Source organism: Bemisia tabaci, chromosome 1, assembly GCF_918797505.1.
Source record: "Bemisia tabaci chromosome 1, PGI_BMITA_v3".
Lineage (NCBI taxonomy): Eukaryota > Metazoa > Arthropoda > Insecta > Hemiptera > Aleyrodidae > Bemisia > Bemisia tabaci.
The window spans coordinates 26,311,958-26,329,219 of NC_092793.1; the positions used below are offsets into that span (position 1 = coordinate 26,311,958).

The 17,262-nt window shown below is 41.2% G+C and overlaps 1 protein-coding gene across 1 annotated transcript in view; it reads left to right on the forward strand.

Moving 5' to 3' along the window:
* Positions 1-1,457: 1,457 nt before the first annotated feature.
* The window catches only part of LOC109041352 (transcription factor hamlet), a 128,079-nt gene continuing 112,274 nt past the window's right edge, over positions 1,458-17,262 (forward strand). Inside the window, exon 1 of the mRNA XM_019057694.2 lies at positions 1,458-1,928. Coding sequence (XP_018913239.2) covers positions 1,892-1,928 — 37 coding nt within the window. The 5' untranslated portion in view covers positions 1,458-1,891. The remainder of the gene's footprint in view (positions 1,929-17,262) is intronic.

Sequence of the window (17,262 nt, forward strand, 5' to 3'; positions counted from 1 at the left end):
TCACAGAGTTTTCTACGCACCCCCCCCCCCCCCCAAAAAAAATCACGGATGTTTCCAAGAATTGACGCTAGGTAGTCCCGCAGGAAATCTGCAACGTCGCAAACGATTCCGTACTTTGGCAATCGATATTCAAGGGATTCCCACCGTCCATCGATTCCAAACCAACTCGAAATGGTGATAGTAGTGGAAATAGAGACACCCCTCAGCAGAAGAAAATTTCTAATTATGTGGTGACTAAGATGTGCGCAAGATTTCCTCGGTGCATTTTTCCACCTCGATGCTTACCGCGTTGGGAGGGAGTGTTTCTGTGAATTTGTGTGGACAAGGATTTCGAGCCGGAGAGCGCATGACGGGAATCTCTGCGGACACCCGCGCGGAGAGGAAAGAGGGAGAGCCGGTGGGTGGTTGGTGGCCTGGGGCTCCTGGTGGGGGAGAGCGATGGGGGGAGGGGGAGTTGGCCGGGAGGGGGGATGAGAGCACGAGTGATAGAAGAGGAAAAGCTTGGTAGAAAGCTCTCAGATGCGGCTGGGCAGGTAAGTCGAGAGAGCCAGTGACCACCGTGTCTCACTTCTTGTTTCTCATTGGTCAGCGGCTATCATGTCTCCTTTACACCTTCTTCCGCGGTCGGGTGTTTCCGCGGCGGCACCGAAGAAGGACGAGGGCGATAACTGGAACCGCGTCATGTGACGGACGAGACGGTCGCGCTACACCTCCGAGGAAATCTCGGCAGACCGGGAGGTGGGAAGAAAGGAGACAATATATCAGGGAAAAAAGGATGGAGAGGAGAGCTATTCGTCCTTTCCTCTGTATTGTTTTCTTCTGCCGGTTTCTTTCTCACCGTCATTATGGGATATGATCATACTATTACAGGACAACATTTATCACCTGGATTTTCCTTTATTGGATATTTCCTCGCTACCTCACCGTGGAAACACATTTTGCGCAGAGGGTTCTCAGTCTGAGCTCCTGCCCACCGAGATTATATATTCGAGGAGTTTTATGCTTCCTCGGCACCGCTTATGAATTAGTGGTCTACTGCTCGTTGCGCCCTTTCAAAGTGACGTGTAATATTTTCCTCCCATTTTCGCTATTGATAATCGGTTTGGTTCAATTGTTGCTATGCATCATCATCGAAAGTCAGCGACGAATAATTGGTGATTCCTTAATATTTGACGTAGGAACGTCAAGTTCGTCGCTTCAACCACATCGTTATATGTCGCACGGCTTGACTTGAAAGTTTGAGGGTCCGAAAGTTTCCGCGGAAAAGGTACAAGTAACTTATCTACGGCACAGAATTACGTACATTTTTATTGAGTATAATTTTGTATCTTGTCAAAAACACAATGTTTTACGACTATATTCAATGAAGTGACAATTAATCGCGGCGAAATTTCATACGAAATCTCATTTTTTAGTTCTTGATTAAAACAAGAGAGTAATTATATTCATTTCATTTGGATTTTCATTGAATATATGCAATTCAAGAAATATTCTCTACTTTTAACCGGCTATATCGACCTTTTTTCTGTGTGTGGTTTTTTAAAATGCCAATATATATTGAGTATTGTATTCATCAGTAATGGTTGAGTCTCTTGAATGTGTCTATATGCGAGGAAAGCATTCTATCATCAGCTTCAAAATGTGTAAAAATCAGGACGATCCGATCATCGTTAAATGACAGTGACTGAAAGTGATAATTGTTAACGTCAGAGAAAAAGGTCGGTGGTTCTACCTGTTGGAAGAGGTGGTTCAAATTTGCGAAATGCGATTCTTGGCTCGAAGGCCTATAGAAAACCTCGACCCCATTAGTTTAAATTGTCGATTTGTTTGATCTGCGAATTTCTCTTATCATCGAGAAGAAGAGTCAAATAGTGATGGAGGACTGTTTAAGATGAGATCGAAGTCAATCGCTCGCCGTCTAACTCCAGGTAAGTCACATTAGTTTTCTTGAAAATGAGTTTTCATGGGCTTTCTTTAAGTTTCATATAAGTATCACGAATTAAATGTCAGACTCCAGCAGATACAATTAGATTCTACATCTCTTTCAATAAAGTCAATTGAGGTATGAGGGGCTTGGAGGACAAGGCGCATTATTGCAGTTTTTGCTAATTCGAGAGATATGTCTTTGAAGTTTCGAAATTACATGAACCCTTATGGCGGAAAGGAAGTTCACTTTTTAATGCTAAACAGTTGGAATTTGGGAGCAAATTTTTTTACAGAATATGCATTGAGACTAGTCTTATTTAAAATCATTAATATCTCATTTTTTTCAAAAACTTCACTTATGCGCCATGTCGTCCAAGCCCCGCAATTGTTATCTTTTCTGTCGCATTATTAGTCACGACGTATGTAAAATCTTGCCGAGGTAGCAGGCACGTTTCCGTGGCTTGCATTTTGTCGCATTATTTTTGAAATTTGTTTCCTGTTCAGCCTGGTCGATCTAGTATGTCTCATCAAAAGTTTTCAGACTATATCATCGTATCTGATCTATTTTGGGAATTTTGGAGTAGGAGGGACATAATATACCCCTTCGCGAGGAGCTGAAAAAGGACGTATTTGCCTGGAGCGTTAATCCTTGGGCTCCGAAATTTCTCAAGCTCTCTCTTGTCCTCTCCGTAATGGAAAGAGGGACCAGACAGGAATATAGGTAATGACATCGAGAACTTTCACGTTCCTCCACAAATAGTAAAACATTTTCATAATTTCCTCGTGATATTTTCAATGGGCTTTATTACATGCGTAGAAAGTTAGAAATAATGCTCACTGTACACCACGCGGAGCATGAGTTTGGCCTGTCTCAATTCATCCAAACAGTAGATTTTAGAAGATTGTGATGAAAAGGTGCCGAGATTTACTGGGCGTCATTAATTCAGTGCGTATTTCAAAAGTATGAAATTTTTTTTTTCTAAATTGTAGTAATGATTTTTGAAGGTAAGTTGGAAAAGTATTCTCGCCCGAGAGGGAGAGGGCCCGAGGGGCAGAGAAAGACAACAATAGTCACTCCACTCGTAGACTGGAGGGGAGGGGGCAAATATATTGTTTCGTCTTTCGTCGATGACAATTCACTCTTCTCTGGACTTAAATTAAAATTGAATCTATGTTCTTTCCTCCCTACTATTAGGCAATTTTGCATTTTGCAAAGAGAATTCCGTCAATTATTTGCGGCACCACTGGTGGGGAGACAGCCGTAAAATTGGCTGAAGACGTTGGGAATGGAAGGGGAGGATGGGGGGGGGGGGGGCGGATAGCTACCGCGGAACGAAAGCTCGAGAGGAGCCGTTGCTGCTGGACGAGTTGTTTCAAAAAGGGAGCAAGTTCATTTTCACAGTAACCGTAAAACGCTGTTACTTTTATGTCACTCAGAATTCATTTAAAAATGAACTTGTTCCCTTTAAGAAACAGCTCGCTCTCATAACAAGACATCTCTATATTGATTTATGGATTCGAATCGCCCATAAATACATGGTATGCGACGATGGAGACAGCGGTTCGAATCAAGACGTTCGATAGCGAATCGATAAATCCCTATCTGAGCAATAGGATCAATCGATTCAAGGCGTTCGACAACGAATCAATAAATCCCTATCTTAGCAAAAGGATTTCTCGATTCAAGACGTTCGATGACGATTCGATACATCCCTATCTCAGCAATAGGATGTATCGATAGAGGTCACTCGATAAGCGATTCGGCAATCCTGGCGCAGATATTAAATTATGCGTCCAGGTTCCGCGACATTAAGTTTCTGGAAATGGTTTGCGCTCTGGTTAATGGTCATTGCTTAATAGGATCGCGGTTAGATTAAACTGACGACAACTCGAGCTTTCTCTGTCTCTCTCCCTCCCCCTTTCCTCCTCATCCCTCGGTCTTTTTTCAACACACACGACAAAAAGGCATCGTCCTCTGAATAGTTCTGTTTTCAAACCTCTCTTGGACACGTCCGCTTCAAGGGCATCGGTGGACTTCATACAGCCAACACGCGGTTTGGAACTAATTTCACTCTCCGGAGGCTGTGGGAGATTATCTGAACCAATATCTGTTCTGCCATCTTAGGATTTGATACGCATGATCGAACCCAGGGTGAACGACGAGCGTGGGACGCAGATAGCGTCGCCCCTCAAAAGTAAGGGCGTATCTTCTTTCCCACATGAGCCGTGGAGAATATGGAGTTGTATGAACAATAGGGTCCACGTGGAAATTAAGGTATGGAATATAAGGTAAGGGATGACGATGGAAGAGTATGGGAACCAATTTGCATGTTTCAGCGGTCCACGAGGATTTGTGTGAAAGATACTTATTTGCAAGATAAGATAGAGCGGGTGGTTTAAAATTTTGAAAGTACCGGATGAGGTTTGAGATAATTTAAAAATATTTAAATATTTACTCATTATAGTCTGCTCTGTTGACTTTTTGTCACACCGACGAGTTTTGGCCTTCCAGGCATCATTCGTCGGGATACTGACTCTGGATTCATGTCACAGATGATGCCGACCAGACAGGAGACAGGCCGAAACGCGTCCTGTCGGTTTAACCAAAAGTTAATGAATCAGACTGATTTTTAAATAATTTAAATTATTTAAAAACAGAGCGGGATTTCCTCTAACATCTTAAGAATCGGCTATAGGAGCTTCGATACGAAAGCGAAGTGCATGATTGTGTCTATTTACTCCTTTATGCTCCAGAGATGTTTCAATTAAATTAATTACATTCATCTAATCATCGATAATGCAAATTATCGATAAAAAATTAATGGTTTTAAATGCGCTCCACACTCAGAAAACAGAATAAACATATTATTTGTGCGTACACTAACATTTCAAACACATACATTGCATAAAGGAAATCTTCGGATGCAAATTTTCGGTGAGGGCGTGTCTGATTCTCTGCTAAAAACAGATATGCTAAATGCTGAAAGAAAGAAAATAGGAACGGATAAATTTCAGCACCTACGTTTGAACTCAGAGCTCCAAGCTACAGCGCCCCGAACTTGACCGAAGATGCAATTGCATTCCACTTTTTAAAACGTCTTATAAAAACACTAAATTATCATCTCAGGATTCTTTCAAAAATGAAGGAACACGCGCCCAGCAGACGTGACACACAACAATTAAATTTATTGACGTATTTTTCATTCAAAAAACCTGCTCTTCAATATACTCAAGTCAGAATTATTATGCAGGTAAAGTACCCTAGACACATGCCGGAAAATGAGTGTTAGATCATTACTCGGCGGCTGAAACTGACTAAATCACCTCTTAACAGTCACATAACAGAGTTTAAAAGCCTGAAAACATTAATCTGTCGATTCGAGGCACAAGCCTTGGTCCTCGACTGGTCGCGAGACTCCGATGAAGAAAAAACTTAAGTTGTCTCTGTTAAACGGATAATTATTGCATTTTACGCGCCAAAGCGGCGGCGCTCTCTTTGATGGAGCTATTCGGATATCAAGTAGCTTCTGGTAGCATGAGTCAACGCATGATCAGTCGGATCGAAATCATCGCCCTCTTCAATGTTCACTCGTGGTGTGAATGATTGTCAACGCAGCAGGGAGCACGTTTCATGCTCCAACTCAAAAACCACATGTCAGAGACTTCAGATTTTTTCATCGACTTATTCCTACCCCTACTAATTGAATATTATAGTTCGTCCTGCAACTCCGTGTTTACTCCCATCACGGACTTTCTAGGAAAATTTGTTCTCATTATTTTCACAATTATCCTCGTGTTTTTATGAGAAATCGTATGTAAATGAAGACTGGGTTCACAGCATGAGCAGGGACTCAGTTTGAGTAAATAATCGGAGGAGAGAAACGGGAGAACAAATGTCGAACTAATCGAGAATCGCAATGAGGACTGCTAATTTTCGATGTTTTTTTTCACTGAACTCGTTCGGAAAAATTTATATTTTATTTCCTTGCAAAATATTCAGCCCGCACGTACTGTTTAGTAAAATTTGCTCTAACCAATTTCTTATATATGTGTTGAATAACTACATTATTTTATTTCACAAACTTTTTTTTATGAATACCTAGAGAAGAACATAAAATTATGTTTTACCAAACATATTGGCGATCTAAAAAAGCTTATAGTCCATCGGCATGCAAGAAAGAATCAGTGTTATGGGGCCGCATTTATTGTCATTCACTAAACAGCTTTTTTCTAGGAAGACCCCATACGGTTCAGTATGCGATTGAGGTAAGTGTGAGAAGGCATTTCATTTAAATGTTGCACCATGTAAAAGACCAATTTCATGTAATTCCGGTAAAATCTAACATTTCTATGATTTTGGTGAACACTCAGGCATTACCTGCCTTAAAATTTGTGAAACCCGCACTATTTTTCCTGGAGCAATTTGTACTTTTTGTAGTGGCGAGATATTTTAATCTCTTTTAAGGATTTATTTCCAAATTTATGATGTAGAATTTTAAAAAATAAAAAAGTTAAAGAGTTATGTTTAACTTTTTTTTCTAAACACTTACGTGCACGTCAAATCTTTAAAATACGGACGCGTTTTGTCCAATCAGGACGGACATCATCAACGACTCACCTCATTTGACTCGATTTCGTACATTTATGTTGAATTTTACACGAGGTTTTTGAAAAATGGTACTGCTTTGATGCTCTGTTAAGAGCCTCCTTAAATTTCCCGCGATCATAATACGTGAACTATATCGGGCCCCTCTAAGAAGGAGCTGTTTGAAAAACGACTATGAATACGGTATTCACAGCTCTCATTCCCTCTCACTCGAGTGTTAACTTTTCAATCAAACGTGTGATCGATTTGCATTTCTCATGACTTCATTAATGAACAGTGCCTCTTAATCCGCAGTTAAGACGCCTAGTGTCTCCTACGTTTTGACGGTCGGACGCGGGTACATCTTATTCCGATCAGAAAATTTCCCATCAATTTCGAAGGAGCGGTGCTACGAATGCATGGATCGATCGCGCCTCACACGCAGAGAAGACAGAGGCTCATAACGAACCTATGATTAATGCATTTTTAAATAGTGCATTCTATTCATAATATTTGACGCCCCTGCCAAACAAATGATCGCGCATCTATAATTTTCGCCTTATACTTTGTTATGACAATTCGTGCATATCGTTAATTTCTCGAGATGTGATTTCCTCTCCGCCCTGCATGCGAAACGGAAAGGTCCGATTGGAAACAAATATGCTCCTGTTTTAAGTTAAACATTTCTTTGGTCTTAATATTCATCGGAATTTGCATGCAAGTCTCACGGAGGGGCCAATTATAGATTTCGGTACAACGGACGAGATACGTAGGGGAGAGTTCAGCAGGGTGTCTATTGGCAATCAGACCGCATGATTTTGAAGTCCAAAAAATATTCAGTTTCCTTTTGTTCCAACGCACCGATATACATGAGCAAGTGACAAGGAGGGAGAAGAGAGGAAAGAGGGAAGGGGAAAACGCAAATAAAAGTGGGCTATCTTTTGTCTTTGTATGTCTTGCATGCATGGGATCTCGCAGTCACAAAAAAGTTAACATCTCCAAGCTACTCCATTAATTCAGTCGCTGATAGGGAACTTTTAATCGTAGTAATGTCATCTCCATTAGCACATTATTTGATGTCCAGAAATCGTCGAAACTTGACGTTTTTCTTCTTTTTTATGGTGAAAAATCCACCACTAGCCAAATACCTCTATTATGACTTCATTTCAATACTTACATTTAGCTGTTGGAAGATTTTTATTTTTGAAAATTGTGAAACATTAAGTACAATGGCAATAGTTTATTTTTATACTTGATCCACATTCCAATGAGTGTGTAACATTGAATTTAAGTCCAAAAAAACAAGCAATTTTAAATTTTCCCCCATTCAAAATAAATCCGTTGACTCCCATTATTTATGAATGAGCTTTTTTTCAACCCCACTCTCTTCATTCAAAGCAAAACTTGTGAATGGCCAGTCCCTTTTTAACCTTCTTGCTTCCTTCAGAGCATAAATATAAACACATTCACTTTTTCAATGCCCTTTTGAGGGACTAAATCGCCAAATATAGATTTAGACAGGAAAACAAATTTAGCTCCGTTTTCCCTTAAGGGAGGCCTTCAAAATGTTACGGGTCAAAAAAGCAGCTCTTCTTGACCTATAAACATCCCTCCTATTTCAATTTGATAGCTCAATCAGCTCAATCAACAAATACAAGTTATCGATCCGGCGTAATACTTTTAAATACCCCTGGGTGTATGCTGCCATGACAGCATGTAACGCTATCTGTGAGTTCAACTCGCGGCATATTGAACAGTCGTCACCGCACGAAACAATGACGATATTTTAAGAGAGGTCGGTTTTTTATTATTCATCATCCAAGTGCTTTCTGTCGGTAGGTCTCAAAATAGAATGTACAGGATACCATTTGCCGATAGCTAAATATTGGAAAGATCTAACTCCATTACAATGCCTCAAAATCTCCCTTCCTATCTTATTTTCTGCAAGAAAAACTAACAAATATGATGACTTGACATTTTTACAGTATAAAATAATTATGACAGAGTAAAGTGAAGTCAGAGAGAGGTTTAAAAAATGACAACGAGTATGTAGTATCGTAACAGTGGCGTGGCGAGAATTGCGATGTATCGATTATTATGCCGTTTAAACCTATGGTAAAGAATCGATTATTAAGGTGTTCGCAGCGAACACCCTGATAATCGATCTTTTTCCATAGGTTTAAATGGTGGATCAATCGATATGTCGCAAATCACGCCACGCCACTGTATCGTAAAATAGAATACGAGAGGAACTCTGCTTAGTTCTGACTGCCTTACACTGACAACTTCCGTGACAATAAAACGTTATTCCTGAATCCTGACGACAGCGCGCCTACCGATCTGGATGAGAAATTTGACAAAATCCACTCGCGATAATTACTGATTACCAAAGAGTTGAGCAGTTGGTTTAGCAATCCTAACCTAATTTGTAGAAATTTGTCAAGCATAGTGCTCTGGATAGTCCTGCCATACTAAGGAAAAACGCAGTATGAACATCCACACGTTGCCAAGTCTCCTCAAATCAAATATGAATTTCTCGGGAAAGTTGTGAATTTTTCTCCCGATTTTCCAGAAAGGTAATTTCTAGGAAAAATATGCTCATTTTTTCCCGAAATAAACATTTTATCGGCGGGGATTTGGCAACTCTCAAATGTACATACGGCATTTTTCCTTAGAACAACCGATAGGTTCCCGAGGGGCGGGAATGAAAAGAACGGTAACCAATTTAAAGATAGAGCGACGATGCAACGGTTAGCGAACTGTTGCTCTTGCGAAGGAGGCAGTGCCAGAGTACTGCCGTGCTAAGGAAAAACCCCGCATGAGCATACGAATGTTGCCAAATTTCCTCTCAGAAAATTTTTATTTTTGAAGAAAGTCATGAATATTTTTCTTTGAAATCTTCAAACACTTCGGATTGAATTACAAACGAAATTCTCTGAACTATCAGAGTAAAAATAATCACAAATTCTCCCGAAAATTTGTGATTGGTCGTAGGAAATTTGGCAACGTATGAAGGCTCACACGGCGTTTTTCAATTGAGCACGGCAGAGGAGTGGTTACCCGTTTTGACGTGAAAGGAGGCGACGTGAGACGCGACGGAGGTCAAAGAGTCCAGGGAAGTAATCAAAGATGACGCCTCGCCTTTGGGAGGGAATCAAAAGCCCGGAGTGTGCGCCGTGGCCCGTTTGTCTCGCTCCGCCAAAACAAAGCTCGAGCGCGTGCCTTTGACAAAAACAAGGAAGCAGCTGGAATAGGATAGGTATCTGCCCGGTTATTATCTACCGTTTCCTATGATCCTACGCCAATTCGGCCCCCAGACAATGCATGCAGGAAGTTAATTCAAAGATGTGCTCCGCCAACACTACATTAACGTACGAATCAACTGGAATCTCGCTGGATATTCAACCAGACCGTGTACTGCAGAAACATCGCGGATGGTGCGAGTACTCCTTGAGCCGCAGGTCACTTCTGCAATAGACTCCTCGATCTAGATGTCTCTCGCGGATCCAGTTTTCGAGGGTCGTTAGGTTCGCCGCGGTGCATCCGAGGAGCCTTTTGTCGTCTTCGTCGAGATCCTCCCAGACAGCGAGTATCTCCCGAGACTTTCGGATATCGTCTCTTCTCCTTGAAGCGGGTCTGTCGTCTCGTCAATTCACGCCACCGTTCCGTCCGGCCTTCGCCGTCTGAAATAAATTAGCGGTCCCCTAATGTGGGGGCAGTTTATAAGGTTTACTGTAGATAAGATTTTCATGAGAGGAGCTTTTACTTTCATCCCGGGGTCCTTCTCCCCAGGATTAGTGGAGGTTACATTACGAATAGGCTCTCCTGGGCCGTCCCTAAATAACATAACGCTCCAGGGGGAGAGAAGGGTCGAAGAGAGTGTGTTGCCGTTTTGTTTTTACGTGCGTTAAAGGATGGGGACCTACGTCATAAAAGCGTTACAAGGTGGAGGGGGATCCAAAATACCGATAAAGTGCGTTACGTAATTTAGAGCCTGTGGCCCTTTTTCGTGTAATTACATACATTCGCAGTTTAGAATGATTGTGAATAAGGATTGTGTATGACATCACAGTAGAACGAGCAATCAAGAGAGATTGGACATGAAATTTTCGACTATAACCACAATAGTCGATGGGTAAGTTTATGGGGTCGTTCTCTAGAGAAAATTGTACTAGAAGAACAGTGTAATCACTACTAAGGGGCGCATTCGCTGTCGTGCAATGGAAAAGCGTCCTTCATGTACATTCGAATTTTGTCAACTTTTTTGAGTTAATATCATTGCTTTTGAATGAATATCGTGAAATTTTTAAAATTTTTAGGTTATAAAATAATCTAAAAACTTAGAAAAAAGTATGTTTAAATATACCAGAAAATTCGTGTTTGATCAAAGTTGTTTTGGCAACTTACGAAGGCTCATATGACGTTCTTCCTTACCACGGCAGTATGAAAAGTTCACTCCTCCTCCGACAATCGTTTCCTATCCACTGTTTTACCAGGATTTTACTTTCTGAAAATAATTCGCGTCAGCGCTCCTCTGCAATTCCAACAGCACATAGCTCCCTACACATGTTTCTAAACATCTAAGAAGATAACAACGATAAGATAAATTTAATATGCGATCAAAATAAGTGTCGCACAAATTCGACTACTTCTTCCGTTAGTTATATTTATTCGAACATTAAGCGGTATTTGCAACGAAAAGTGAAAGTAATATTCATTTTATAGACGGAGAGTGAATTTAAATTTTCAAAGGAATCATAGTAATCCAGGTCGTTTTTTGTCCCCGCAGCGTCGCGGGATTAGGGGTGAGTTTGGGACAGAATTTCAGAGCTACAAAAGGGGGATACGTACATGCACATAATAAAATAACAAACCCTGAAATAGATTCCCCGTCGTCGGAGGGAACCTGTATAAAAAAGTTGTTTGGAAACAGACATTCGCGCGCATATGATATTGTGGCTAAAATATACATACGTTTGTGTATTAAAGAAGTGCGAGCTGTTTATCATAATGAAGATATATTGTGAGCGCCACATTGCCCGTGATTCGCACGTCGCGCCGCACAGTGGACTCAAGTTGGACACGACGTCGAAACTTTGAACGCTTGTATCTCTATCAATACACAGCGTGAAGATTTGAAAAAGAATTGAGAATTTGCATGCACATTTTTTATTGCTTCATCTGAAAGTGCTAAAAGAGCTGATTTCACAGAATTTTTCATATTTTTTTTCTGATAAGGAAATAGTATAAAAATAGATTCAAGAGTGAGAAAATGTACCGCCTAGTGACGTCATCTGGCAGCATTTTCCATTTAAACGCACGTATTTTAGCAGATTAGATCATTTTGTCATATCTTCTGCAATAACTGTTCAATTCATGAACCAAGGGTATCCTCGTGATCAATTCACTCAGTAGTTTCCACTTAAACACGAAATTTATCAAATTTCAGACACCTGCATATTATCTATTCAATGGTTTTCATGATGTTCCTATTTAAATTTATAACGTGGCACATAAAACATTTGAAATTAGCAGTTTTATCCCAAAAAAATCATGTTCAATCGCATTCAATGTTTCGGATCACTGTGCGGCGGGGTGGTCGCAAGGCCCGGGAGCGAGGCGACAGGCGAGGGGAGTCCACGGTCCCTCCATCAAAATTGAGCGCGACCACGGTGGCGTTGGGATGACGGCCGATTATGATATTCTACATACAGTGGTAAATTGTCGCTGGGTCGCGCTCTCGTTTTATTTTCCTAGCGACTTCTGTCGGGGTCCGTCTGTCTGGCTCCGCATAATTTATTTATGACCCTACATTTGATCTTGTTCACATGTGGAAACATATTGCGATGTACGCATTACGTTCTTAGTCCTTTTTCTTCTTCTTTTGTTTTTTTCTTCTTTTTTTTTGTTCTTTGCGTTTTTACCCAGTTGACTTTCACCTTCAAGTATAAGGGCAACAAATCAATATCTTCCAACAGATAATAAACATCAGGGACCGTCACAGTTGTGCGTAATGGATTTCGAGGAAGGTGTAGGATGAGAGAGGAGGAGGGATTTAATTCCACGTCTCGGGTTTTGTGAATGGATCCTCAGTATGTTTGAATGGTGGATCCATTTTTCCGATATGTTTTCGAATTTTCTGTACGTATACCTTTACTTTGAATTCATTTTTAAGTCGACGGGAAAACCTGTCAATTGTCATAATGGTCGCAAAATGCAGTATGGTCCCGACATCTTCCCAACCCACTTGATCCACTGTGCAGCGTTGAGGATTAGCATACTCTTCTATATCTGACAGATAAAATGAGGACACCTACGTCATGAGAGCAAATAAATTTGTAGATTTGTGAAGATTGTAAGGTTTCTCATACCATTTGCAAAGAAATAAATTATTTTACCGCAAAATGATTGTCACAGACAAGGTAAGAAAAAATCAGAGCTTGTTTGAGAAAAATGTTTCTGGATTATGTCAGTGGTTTGTAAAAATCTAGATTACACAATCTTAGCGGCATAACTTTTTGGGCCCTTTTCACCTAATGTGTTCTCTAAAACTGAGAAAATATTTTACACATCATTTTAAATATCAGCCAGACGACGAGTGCGAAGAAGTATGATATTTAAAATGAAAAAGAAGCTAGGTGTCAAACGCCGCGTGCGCGCCACGCTGCGCACCCTATTTGGAAGGGACAGGAGAAGACCTGCGCTACCGTGCCGAGACAAAAAGACGTATCAGCATTCAAATGTTGTCAAATTTCTCCTCATAAAATATTGATTTTTGAGTGAAAATGTGCATATTGTCCCTTCAAATTTCCAGATAATTTGGATCTTATTACAAATAAAATTCTCTTAAAAAATTAAAGAGAAAAATTCACAGGTTTCCCAGAAAAATCTTGTTTAATCATGATAAATTTTGAAACGTCCGAAGGCTGATACGACTTTCTTGCCGAGGACGACAGAGAGGGTGCAACTCGGAGCCAGTCAGATCATAACTCACAGAGACAGACAGATAAGAGGGCAACCGCAGACGCGTTTTGCACGCTTGACCAGTGTCCGAGTTCCTCCCACATCCTTGCTAGGGTGCATCATTTCCTCAGCAGATGCCACCTCATCTTCCTAAAATAGCACGTCCGAATAATTTAGGGGTGGCTTCAGTCGCCTCGACCCAACACGTGACAGAACGTCCGTGATTCATGATGGATAAAAGCGTCCTGCTCGGACGTCATTTTTCAATTTACACTCGGACCACATTTTGAAATTCGGAACTAGGTACTATTTCTGGCTCACTCGTATAAGTCTGCACAGGTGAGATAATGCTATATGCGTTGCTTCTAAAATGCTCCAGAAAGAGTAGTTTATCATTGCGAAATAGGTCCATTCGGAATCTCAGGTTCCATCGACGGGTGCAATTGAAGATCCGCGATTTTTGATGCTGCGAGACTTTAAAACGTCTAAATGATATTGAGTTAGTTACTTTACCTCAGAGTCCAGTAGAATACATACAATTTTGAGATCTATTTGCCTAAAAAGTTTTCAAATTTCAGTAGTGACTTTTGGGTTATCAGAGTTCAGATCAGCATTCAGAGACTATTCTTCATAACTCGATCTCAATTCACGAGAATGCCTTTGAACTCATGCAAAATTGTTGAACTTGCAGCTTCCTCTAGGCTTCTCAGTTAACAGAGAATACGCATCATAAACTGAATAAAACGTTATAAACAAACTAAGATGCCTTTTCAAAAGATAAACTCGGCATTCAAATGATGCACGGAGCGTAAACCAATGGAAGAATAATCGAAGTTGGGCTCAAACCCAGCATGTAACTATTTTAACTCCGCGGAGAGCCGGGTTGTATACGATTTTGTGGGCGAAATTTGAGATGTGCCTACCGCTATCCCGATAGGGTACAGTTGCGGTCAACGGTTTTTTCGAGCGTGACGTCTTTTCGGTCAGCTATTAAACCCTTTTTTTTCGTAGAACTTCAACTCACATTTCGATGTGAAGATAATTTATAGACCCTGATAATTAAAAGGCCTCAACTGTGAAGGGATAATTTGCTCGTCTGGCGGCGGTTGCGCTTGGCCCAGCTTAGAGCAAATTTCCCTCTCGGACAACAAAGGAAAAAAATACTTAAGAGTGGTGATTGCACATTTTGATCCTTGGTGTCTCAACGTGTGCTCATTATGGACAGGAATTGAAACCACTGTTTGCAATTTAATCTAAAATAACTGAAAATGTCAAACAAAGAAACGCATAGCTTTCCTTAAAAAGACATTTTTTATCGGGAGAAATTGCAACTCTCGATTGTTCATACGGCGTTTTTCCTGAGCACGGCAGTATGAGTCTACTTGATTTTTTACACAGTGATACTATTAAGTGAAAATAACCAGAATTATAGTAGTATAAACCAGAACTCTAGTGATTCTTACCATAATATGGTGAATGCCACCATAGAGTCTAGTGTTTGTTACCATACTCGTATCACTGTGTCAGAGTATAGTAAAATCTACCATATTTTTTTCAGCGTAGAAAAGCACATGAGCTGAGAGAACATTGATAACAATACAAGAGCGTTTATTACCTCGCGTATTTCATCGGCGACTATCTCAGAAGCAGATCTTGAGCTCGCAATCCCTGTAAGTCGTTACAAGCCGATAGAGAGGGGTCGAAGGGTCAATTGGGAAGGTTAAGAGCAGAGGGTGTCGGAGGAGGAGAACGGAGAGCATGGTTATAAAAGTAGCACTTATCTATAAATTGATACCGGATCGAATGTTGGCATCAGATGTGACACAGGACATAGGGACAATCCGGGGGATGCCCTATCCCTATCCCGGCACGCACGGGGCCCCTCCAACCTGCCGCGTCGTGGAATATTCTTCATGGCTGTTTGTCATTTTTCATAACTGCTGCCAGGCACACCCGGGGAGCGGGGCGCGGGGAGCGGAGGAGGGGGGTGGGGGCGGAACATCACTTAGATGCAATACAACCCATTAACCCCTAATTGATTCTCGAGAGTTTGACTACCGTACCGAGCGGCGGAATCATCTGACTCGTGTTCGCCCTGATGAATACTGCACGGGCTCCCGGCTCGGGGTGGGGCAGGCGCCGGGTCGCTGCTCGCACCATCTCGCATCGTTTTTACATCATAATCCTTTTACCCAACACGGCATTTTTCACACTTTCCCATTTTCATCCTTTTTCATCTTTTTCGTGGCTATGATTGATCTCGTATCATCAGCCCGGGTCGCCCCCTGTCTCCTCTCCGGGTCCCCTCTTCCTACCCCCCCTCCCTCTTCACACGCTTTCCCCGCCATACATAGCGTGGAGAGCGACCTAAAAGCTACTTATGATATTCGCTACTTGATATCACGTCAAAGCTCCAAGTTCACCGATTTTTCATGAGTTTTAGAGTTATGAGGAAGTTACACGGGATATTCTCAGATGATTCCAATGGAGAATTTGCACACACAAATTTTGTTGCTTAATCTGAGAGTTCCTAATGAGCTGAATGCGCAGTATTTTTCTTAATTTTTTGTGACATGGGAAATTTGAGAAAAATAGATTGAAAAGAAAGAAAATGCCCCTTATGACGTCATCTGGCAGCATTTTGTATTTAAACACGTGTATTTTAGCAGATTATGTTATTTATCAAATTTTCACTAATGATTGTCCAATTTAGAAACCAAGGATATTCTGGTACTCAGTTTTCTTAGTAGTATCATTTCTAAGATGAAATTTACAAAATTTCAGACACCTGCAAATTCTCCTTTCGAGAGAAGCAACTGAAATTGATGAAATGAAATTTTAAGCTGAAAATCGAGTCACTTAAATTAATTTTCTTATATGTAGAGAAACAAACTGGGAAAATATTTATCCTGCTCCGCTTGGATATGACGAGAGCTTAAAATATTAGTTTCGTATTAAAAAGTTTAGCCCAATCGTTCAATCCTCTTCTTATAATCATGCCATTGCGCTTTCAAATTTGTTGCTAAAATGCGCCTCTTCAAAGTTTCTCAATAGTCCTCATCAGGCTAACGATGCCCCAAATCTCCGAGGGTTCAGCCGCGGAGCGAAGTGGCCAGGGGACAGAGAAGCTTCCCAGTCAAATTGATAATGCATATTCTCTGAGACGCTTATCACTAAAATATCTTTAAAATTCTTCCGAGATGACAAAACTCCTTGCAAGCAAACTACTACAAGTCGAATTTTGTCGAAGTTTGATAAGACGAAAATAATTCTGTCCTGCCTCATCTGCCTGAATTGCATCACTCATGGTAAGAGACTAATTTGACAGCATGGTCTTCCATGGCCACGGGTAATTGGTGTGAGGGGTGTCAGGATCTTAACACCATAGCCGAGACGACGGACACACGCTCTTTGCCGACCCTGGTCCAAAACTCCGAACGCAAGCCATGTCACACATGTGACACTGCCCATCTAAAACCGAAAAACACGTGCTGAATCACTCGACCACCGAAAAAAGTGTTGCCAACTCGAAGAATTTGTCCTTTAAGCAACTGAACCGAACTTGAGGGCAGTTCTAATCAGGGTCCGGACTCGCTCGCTCGGATGGCGGGGGGGGGGGGGGGGTTTGACGATCGCACCCTCGCCTCGGCCTGCGAGCCTCTGACCAGCATGTGAGAATGTGAAATGGAACAGTGCAAAATCTACTGGAATCTCTGTGCAACGCATTCTTTGTAATAATCAGTACTTGCACGGAAGACTCAGACTAAGCCAAACCAAGGAAACATTAG